The following is a 10,162-nucleotide window of genomic DNA, read 5'->3' on the forward strand; positions in this document are numbered from 1 at the left end:
GCCTGTATCCCCATAAGACTAATTTTAATATTTTAAAATTTGTGCCAATGTGTTAGATGTAAAATTGATACACTGGATAGAATTTTTATTATTTTAAAAAATCATTGTTTATGGTGTGAGCTGGAATCCAAGTTCAAGCCTCAGTTTAAATGAAGAATGATGCTTTTCTATTGGATTCTATGTCATAAAAATATTTTGTATAAAAAATAGAAGTAAAATTATGTTTGTTTTATCTTTGAATGTTTCTGCCTGTGTGCTCAGCAATTTTGTCTCATGCCCTCACCATAATTTGAGATGTGACATATAATACAGAAACTATGATGGCTTTGATAATGCTAAACTTTCCCTTCCCTTAGGTTTTATATTCTGGTAGCAAAATGTGATTTGCTGTCAAACAGACTGAGGATGAACACTATTAATATCTTAAAATCAAAATAAATCTGACACCATTGCTGTGTCTATAAATTTGGTAGAACCTACTTTGTTTCAATCTGCTAAAATTAATCCAGAGCCACCCAAAACTCCCAGATCCTGTATCAATGAGGCATTTACAACATGATTTATTGGGCTGGTTTTGCTTAGTTATCACTTAGAGCTTCTAGGTGTTCACAGTCTCAAGGCATTCTGGCAGGCATTTCATATTCAGGCTTAAGGCATGGATATAGGACTCAAGCTGAGTTGAGGAAAGCATAGAGGTTAACGGTAATTTTTCCTTCACTTCTCTGCCTTCCTGTCCATAGTCACTTTGGAAGTTGGTCATCATTACAGAGACTTGCACAATATTCTTGTCACAAATAATACAAAGTTATACCTCCATTTCAGTAAAAAGAGGGAAAATATTGCATTGTCAATACAGCATTCAGTAGAAAAATGGCAGACCTTTGCAAAAAAAAAAAAAAAAAAACACGGGTTTGAGCATTATAAACTTTTTACTTTTTATTATTTTTTTTTAGCCTTTTAATAAAAAGACCATCCTAGAGTAATCTGATATCCTATTACAGGATAAGCAGGAAATAAAAACTTTTCCTTGACTCCAGGTAAAAAGGACACTGCACATTGTGCTGGAAGAACACTATAGATTTAGAGTAATCTCTAAATGAAGGTAGTAAAATACCCAAGAGCAGGTGCATGTCCATGTGGCTCTGAAAAGGACAGATTTCGGTTAGAAATCTAAATGTGGGTTAGAAAGTATTAAAGAATTTCATTTCATATTGTAGAGTATGTCATAGTCTGGATGCAGTTCTTCTGAAGTTAGTGACTCCCAAGGCCTGAGTCAGGGTCATACAGAAAGACTCATTAACCTATAGTGAGCCAGGGCCAAAGCAAACCTAGTGAGTCAACACCTTTTGCAGTTCAACATCTTTGTAGGCTTTGTCTCTGGAACTTTTCCTAAGCATCAGCCAGCTACAGAACTGATGCTGAGGGGTCTGGAGGGATTGCTGGATCATGGCAGCCACATGTGCTTATACTGGGAGGTGGCACAGATGACAGGAAACAGAAAGCTATCTTCACAATAGATTTTAGATATCCAAGATACACATAAAGTCCGCATTTCCCACTTCCTATCAGCACCGCTTTCATCTTGGTTATTGGGTTGTGAGGTTTTCAGCAACTTTTGCTTATTTGTTTGTTTCTGGGTAGTGGATATTTAAGGAATACAATTAGTGATTATTCACTGTAGAAGGTTGAGCCCCAGGCAATAATCTGCCTTTTGGTTCTTCCAGGGACTGTTGGAATGGGGAGGGTTATTCTTGTGAATCACTGTAGTTTCTATCAAATGCTACAAATCAAAGGTGGGCACTCCTTCATAAACGGAAAGTAGTCCAAAGTAATCCACAGATACTTCTTTCTCTCCAGAGTGTTGTTTGTGGGAAGTAATTTTACTATAAGGCATAGTTTCAGTCATCCCTTGCAATTTCAAACACTATGTACCATTGCAAAATATCACTTTAACTATAAAAAGAAAGATTACCTTATGGTTATGTTGTTTTTAGAGCAGATTCTGTCTTGAGACTTATTTGAGTGAAAGCTTTATTTTTCTTACTAAGCCATTGAGGAGTTTTATTTTGTTCGGTAAGAAGGCATGTAGTTCATAATGAATGATTAAAAGCATCAGCCCAAAGTGGGAATGAAAACTTCTGTTCCTCAGGAATGAAGACAAATTATATGAATTACCAGCAGCCAAATAACTGACACCCCATAGATTTCATTCTAGGACAAGTTTTATTGTTTCAGGATATTTCACACTAAGTAGTTCCCATTATATTCATTATTCCCATATCTAATGTCTAAGATGTTATGCTTTGTATGAATTAAAAAGGCTATTTCCATTAAGGTTACATCTGAAGTTTGTATGAGAGTCTGTTTTCCCTTACTGAGAAGGAAAATAGCAGTGAAGGAATCCCAATGGTGTGAAAACACATTTTTAAAACTCATAGTCAGAGCTTCGCAGCAAAATTTCTTGGCCCCCGCCATTTTTTTATTTTCTTTTTTGAGCACAAGATTTTTCATGAGAGAAGTACTGTTGTGAAAAAGACCATGTTTCCTTCATTGTTTTCTAAGTTTCTTATTTTTTATTTTTCTGGGTTTAGTATCTTTTCTGCTTTATGCTTTTTTCAAAAAGTTCTTCATTCTCTCCTTGTCCTGCACCCCCACCTCCAACCTAACTGGCATCAGAAAAAGGAATAGATGAGGAAAAGCATACTGAGATGCGTGGGAATGTCACTTTTGCAAAGATGAATATAAACAGCTGAGGAAATCTTTGTTTGCAAAATACCACTGCCTCTACTGATGTTGTTTTTCATTATTTTTATACTACCAAATGAAAATAATTAATTATTTGGGTACATTTTGGATTTCTGTTTTGTATGTTTGTTTCCAAAGATTCTTCTGTGACATGGAGAGATGATGTTGCATACAATTAAATCAAGTTTCTCTTTGCAGGCATCACCACAGTATTGACCATGACAACTTTGAGTACCATTGCGAGAAAGTCATTACCCCGTGTATCCTATGTCACCGCGATGGATTTGTTTGTGACTGTATGCTTTCTATTTGTCTTTGCTGCTCTGATGGAGTATGCAACTCTCAACTACTACTCAAGTTGCAGGAAACCAAACTGTAGTAAGAAGAAAAAGTCGGTAAGATAAGAGCATTTAAATTTCTTTTCTAATATGTGCATGGCTCAGAGAACAGAGAATCATTCAATGACAGCCTGTAATCCCATGGTGCTCTGCTCCTCTGAGCTCTTCCCAGTTTGCAGTGTGGTCTGCCTTGAAAGCTGATGGAAAATAGTTACTCACAGTAACAGCAGAAGCAGTTATGTGCCTGTGGAGTGAGATCTGTTCCTAACAGAAGCAGCCTGCTGACTGTGAGACAGCAACCCTGCCTACGCGTCTTTTGTCCTCCAATTACTGCGCTGGTAGTCACAAAGGGCTCCCAGTGGAACAGACTGAATAGCTTGTTATACAAATATATGCACATCAATGTATATTCAAATGCATCTGTTATTTCATGGCTTAACAGGTCTAGAAATATTTATGAACTTTATAAATAGGATTTCAATGTCTCCACTGGGAACCAGCACTTGTTTTTAGCCCTGTGCACAACAGAGCTTGTTCCTAAGTACAAAACCGGAGGTGGTCACTTAAGGAAAAGTTTTATAGATGGCTGCATGATACAATCAAAATGAACTTGCTAATGATGAAACTAAAATTGCTATCCTATAGAAAAATTGAATGAAAATGTCAGGAGTATCTTTGTGAGTAGGATGCATTTCCATACATGTGAATGAAGACGAGGAAAAGCATGCAACATTGATAAGATTTAAATTAACACAAGAACAAATGCTAACTTAGCTATTGTTTGCTAAATAAATAAATGTAATGGGTTGAATAAAGATTTAAAGTGGATGGAAACTAGGTGTGCATTCTGCTGAGGTTTCATGCAGTTTTAAAGTGTAGAGAATATGCTCAACATATACAATACTCAGCTTGAAGTGTTTTGTGGACAAATGCATTGAAAGGCTTTGTTTTAGGAATGCTATTGAACATTAGATGCATATGAAAAAATAAGTATGTTTTCTTCTGAGTAATTCTTTTGTTATCTTTATTTTAAGCTACCAGATGTCAGTTTTGGTCATGTGATGGTAAGTAAGCTTTTTTTTTCAGTGAGAGCAATAGAGGCATGAATATATGGTTGACATTTACTGGCAGTAATTCCCAAGAAAGCTGTAACACTATATTATGCTTTATCCTGACTTCACTATAAAGTTTTGTTTTTTTCTTAAAAGGTCAGTTTGGGTTTGGCTGTGGCAGAGGAACATAGTTGCCTCTTTCTATAAGGATTTATCAGATGATTTGGGAGGGAGAAGGGTCAAGTGTAGAATATTGTCTGTTATTTTTACCTCAGAAATTTTGCATGCCTGCTTTATGTAATACTGCAGTTTCTCATTACATTTTATAGAAAAGTAATAAGCACAGGTTATGTCATAAATTTGTATGAAGTTTTAACTGAGTTTCATAGAAAATAATTTGTTTATGTGTATCTGTAAAATCTTCAGCAAGCTTTCAGGTGGATTTTAAAAAAAATTAGGCAAACAAGTTTAACAGTTAGCTGTATTGTATCTACAAATGGAATAAATTCTCTTCCCAAACCTCTAGATAACTATACGTGTAGAGTTGTAATAAAAGTTGAAACTGAGCACAAAATCGTTTATCTAAATGGTATGAAATCTGAAACTGGAATACATACTATAATATAACTATAATTATACAGATGGCTAGTTAATCAGCTGATTGGATGGCCTGCTTCCCATCTATCAGATCCAAATAACAACAAGGACAGAACTGAAACACTGCTTTTGCATTTCTTGGTTTGGATGTTGAAGCTGAAATTTATAATTTACAGCTTGCCTTGCCAGACCTCTCAGGTGGTACTGGGCTGGTGACCACTCCAGCCCTCCTCCCAACCCCAGCTCAGCAGGACGCACAGGACACACATGCACCTTCACCTGGTATCTAGTCATTTCAGGATGCCTCCTAGCTGACAGAGATTAAAGCAACCAGATTAATCGCTCTGTATTATCAGGGCATTTGTTTTATCTTCTGTCCTGAGCAGATAGTTGATACAAAAAAACCCAACAGAAAACCCCAGGCTATTGACAGATGAGAAAGTTTCCTTTGCAGAACCAGGGCATTTATTTATCTTCACTTACCAAAACTGTCTGGAGAGATCTAACTTAGCCTTTCCTCTTTTTAACATCAATATTGTAGCCCCAAGTAGGAAATTTTCATAAAGGCCTACAATAAAGGAAATATATGTGACATAGTGCTATAGCAGAATTCCATGCATAATTTAGTCACATCTTTTTTCTCTCCTTAGCACTACAGTCAAAAAATGATTGCTTGTACAATAATATTAGACTTTTTTCCCATGTGACAGCACATTGTAAAGCTCTGAAACCAGCCACCTGAAGCTTTACAAATGCAAGACCATGAGGGTGTAATTTCTGTCATCTAATCTCAGAGATAAAGCCATTCACAAGAAATAAATTTGCAATAATCTTCTTCTAACTGCAATCTGTTTACAGTCCACAGCACAATACACCTGAGAGATTTCAGCCATTTACTTATGATGAGATGAATTGTGTCCTAGAAGTAATTGGCTGGATACCATAGGGCAGCTGTTCAGATGTAGTTATTTATGTTGAAGATGCCAGTATCTAAGCAGAGGGATACCACATCAAGTTATTAGCTCAGGGACCAGCATTTTTAGAGGTGGGTAATATTATCGTGTGCCAAACCAAAGAATTTGTAGAAAGAAAATGAAGTCAACAGAAAAAGGAAAATTTCCACTGAGGGACATCAGTCATATCACTGATCTGTTTCACATCCAGAGTGAAAGTTTTCAGATATGACCCAACACCTTCAAGAGGAAATGTTGAGTACTTTGCACAGTAAGAGTAGAAGCAGGGGCCCAGAGCATCCTCCAGAATGTCAGCAGGCACGACACAGAGGCATACCCAGGATGCTCCTGCAGGCAAAGGCAATGCTCAGCACAATCACAGGGAGCAGAAGGGCCCCTGACATGGAGAAAACTGCGTTGACAGGGCTGCAGTCTGCTTTGTCAGGGTGGTGCAGATAGGCAGCGAAGCTGATGGGACCTTTCCTAGTGATGCCAGCGGAGGAGGTGACATTTGTGAGGATGGAACGGGTGGCTTGATGAGAGAGGACACTGAGAAAGCATCTTTCAAGAAAAGGAAATGTGTGACAGAAAAGCTGACAAAGTGTAAATAGGGAGTACATTGAAGGAGGAGAGGGCTGTAGGTGCGAGTAGTACTGTGAGGAAGCGTGATATCAAAGTCCTAGTTCTGAGCGTCGTTAGTGTGATAAGCACTAAGGGGACATGCCTAGGGATGGCATTTTGATATCCTGTACTGAAATCATCACTATCTGTTGCTGACCATGTCTGGTGCTATAGATCATAATAAAAAAGTTAAGAGGCAGTGAATGTAGCTATACAAAGTGGAGATTGTTCTGTAATTAAATGGGATAGGGGAACATCTTCCTTATTTTTCAGAATCCACACTTAAATGTAGTAGCTGTAAGTGTTTAAAGCAACTTGAAAACAATATTCTGACAGGCAAGTGAACTCCTAAGTGTGAAAAAATGATTACTAGGAAATATATGCTTGAGTTATCCAAGTAGAAAATACACCGGGAACTATTTAACTTGCTACGCCACAATGTCTCTACGGAAATTCATATTGAAAGGCGTCTTCTGAGGGAAAGGAAGATGCTTCCTAAATCTAGAATTCTGTTAGTATCGACCTCTTATTTTCAGCTCCTGTGATTTTTTCCCATGATTATTAATTGTGATCTGCATCATCCATGGAAGCTTATAAAACTGTTGGCTTCTTTTTCTCTCCTCAGAATTATTCTGTACTTGATATGAGACCACCAACTACAGTCATCACATTGAACAATGCCATGTATTGGCAAGAATTTGAAGATGCGTGTGTCTATGAATGCCTGGATGGGAAAGACTGCCAGAGCTTTTTCTGTTGTTACGAAGAGTGTAAATCAGGCTCGTGGAGGAGAGGACGGATTCACATAGACATCTTAGAACTGGACTCTTACTCTAGGGTCTTTTTTCCTACATCCTTCCTGCTGTTTAACCTGGTCTACTGGGTTGGATACCTCTATCTTTAAATGTTGCCTGTAGTGGTGAAGACTGCTGTGTTTTTACACTGTGGAGGGATGGTGAGAGTGCAGAAAAAGTGAAGGACATGGTCAGTTTCATCTCAAATTATAAAGGCCACATTAACTTTCACCATCACAGAACCTGATGAAGAATTTTAATATGTAATTGCCTGAAAAAGAAAAACATGGAAGAATTCTCTCCTTACTGCTATTCATTTTAAGGAAAAGATTCTTATAAAATTCAGCTGAATTTGTAGTGTGAGCGATGTTTATGAATAATTGTTGTATATTAGAATCTCTACTATTCTCCCTTGGCATAGAAGCTATACACAATTCAGGCAAAGGTTAAATATGTCATTTTTGTTTTTCATTCCCACACTTTCTTAAAATACTGCCATATCCCTAAGGCTCAGAGCAACATATGCTGGCACTGGCAAATAAGTCAAAGCCAACAAAAACACTCATTTGTATTTAAACTTGCTTGAGCTATATCCCATAGGTTTTGGGAAACATCTCATTGGTAACCTCCTTGCTATAGAGAAATCACCAAAAGACAGTAAGAAATGTCTGTGGTGAGATCAAAACATGGACATTACTTTCTGCAAAGGTCTGGGATTAATGGAACTAGCCACTTACCTACACATGTTAGTTTTAACTTAAGGTAAAAAGACAGAGTTATAAGAAAGCTACTATTTTAATATAAATAAAAGACTTGCATATCTCTGAGGCAGCTGTAGGCATAACTTCTACAGTTTTTCAGGCTTTTAAATGTCTTTTTTATGACTGGTTAAACACAGGATGGTCATTGATTTCTAAAGAACTCTACTTGAAGCAGGACAAGATTCCTGCTTGTGTCATTGTAGCAGATCACAGCTGATAGGCCATGAGTAAAAATCACTATATAATAGAACTAGGAATATGTGACTTTCTTCAGATTGCAATTTACTAAAAGTGATCTCATGCATTCTCATTGCTTCTCTCAAATTTATTTTACAAATTCAAAACCCATGTGCGCCAAGGGACATTTTTTGTTCCTTCCATAAAGTTAAATATGGCAGTCCTTACTGATGGCAGTTGTTCCCTGGGTCTGAGCTGAAGACTGAATACTTTACTTGAACAGTGCATTACAGGAACTCAACTGTCACACTTGGATTAAACATGGAGTAGTTGCCACATGTAGAAAAAGTTTTAGTTTTTTTCCTAAACTGCCACTATATTTTACACTAAAAAGCTATTTTGTATTTTGCAAGCTTTTGACCATTAAATTCTTAAACTACCCATTTTTTTCAAAAACTAGTTTTAGTGTTAAACTAGATTACATCTTTTACAGACTATCTCAATAATTGTTACCAAGCAAACAAAACAGATTCAAAACTAAATAGCAATAGTTTTTCACTACCCTTTGGATGACAAATGGTTACAAATTATTGAAGTTAAAACATACCTAAAAACAAAATTCTATTTTTTTTTCTTCATCTGGAGGACCTGATTATTTTTTTATCATCTCAAAAAATGTGTTTCTTTTCCACACAATATTTGATAAAAGCTGAGTAATAGACGTCATTGAAGAGCAGTTCCTTTTCTCCTCAGAAGGAAAATCCTGCAAACAAGCAAAGACTAATGCAATGGTAATTCTAAAGGAACAGAAATGCTGTCATGTTCTTTGAAACATCACTGTCTATCATTGCTGTTGCTCTGTGCTTCCACTGAATTTTTAATTGAAAAAAAATACTAACATAAAAGTTAACTGTAGCTCAAAATACTTTCTTCTGTTGTTCACTTGTCTAAAATATCAGAGTCAGAGCTGGGTTTACATGGGGGAGAGGAGTCACTTCTCTAAGGACTGACAAAATTCAAATTAGAAGCACAGAGAAGAAATATTTTGGGGCAGGACCAAAACCTTATTTTTGGAAAAATCTGTCCAGCCTGAGGTCTTCTAAACCAATTATAACCTTCTGATTTCAAAATACATGTTGAGGTTTTTGCTAACTCTCAGTAGCAAATTACTCTGTAAAATCTATTACTCTGTAAATGTCTATGTCCTGCACTTGGAAGTATGGATTTTATTTAAGGATGAGAGTTATATTTTCAGCAGTGCAAGAAGCTGATTGAATTGAAGTTGAATATCCTGGTCTCTAATTATGAATTAGTTCACTCTAGCAGCCACCTTCAGCCATATTTTGCGATAACACTATATTTCAAGCTTAAATAAAGGAAAGAAAGTTATCCTTTAGGGGCCTGATTCTGCAAACCCTCTGCACAATCAATTGATTTTGGTAGGAGTACTGAGGCAGGTGAGGCACAACAAGATGCCTTCCACCATTAGATCTTGAACAGGTAAAGTGAGGTTTATTTAGCAATTACATGCTTGAGTGAATGTCCTGTGAGTAAGTGTGGAGGTGGAACGTTCCCATTTTAGACGATGAGCATATACTTTTCTTACACTTCTGTTCATGGCTATCTATTCCTGCTAAAAGCATGCAATCCCATCAGATCCTTCCTTGGAAGACTGATTCTGCTATGTCCATTCATATTGCCTCTGTTTTCTGAGTGCTTTCATAAACAGAAGTTGGAAGCATTTAAATCCACTTTTTTTCTACAGTACTAACCAAGAAAGAATCTGCAAGCACTACTGGCTTCCACTCTTATACTGACAGCAGAGGACATTCTCTACTGTGTAATATATTCTACTTTGGGGTTATGTGCAAAAAATTGATTTATGTGCAAGGTGAGCGGCCCCAGGCTGGTAGGTTGCAGAATACATGCCTCTGCTTATTCCTAGTTGCTTGGTTTACTCTCTTTGCTTCACTGCTCTGTGCTTTGGCAGCCACTGAAAAACCATAGAAATCAGGGAAGATATGCTTTCCAGGCTGTGCATCTTTCAAAATGTATTCTAGACACCTATATAATGTGGTCTACATATATCTATGTGCCATATCCTTCTGTAGCAGTAAGAATATC

At 37.0% G+C, this 10,162-nt stretch overlaps 1 protein-coding gene across 1 annotated transcript in view; it reads left to right on the forward strand.

Annotated features, from left to right (window-relative positions):
• LOC119143794 (gamma-aminobutyric acid receptor subunit gamma-3) overlaps positions 1–8,813 on the forward strand; it is a 51,845-nt gene extending 43,032 nt beyond the window's left edge. Inside the window, exons 3-5 of the mRNA XM_037378421.1 lie at positions 2,944–3,140; positions 4,118–4,147; positions 6,932–8,813. Of these exons, the coding sequence (XP_037234318.1) occupies positions 2,944–3,140; positions 4,118–4,147; positions 6,932–7,210 (506 nt within the window). The 3' untranslated portion in view covers positions 7,211–8,813. The remainder of the gene's footprint in view (positions 1–2,943; positions 3,141–4,117; positions 4,148–6,931) is intronic.
• The last annotated feature ends 1,349 nt before the right edge of the window (positions 8,814–10,162 follow it).

Source organism: Falco rusticolus, chromosome 2 (assembly GCF_015220075.1).
Source record: "Falco rusticolus isolate bFalRus1 chromosome 2, bFalRus1.pri, whole genome shotgun sequence".
Taxonomy (NCBI): Eukaryota; Metazoa; Chordata; class Aves; order Falconiformes; family Falconidae; genus Falco; species Falco rusticolus.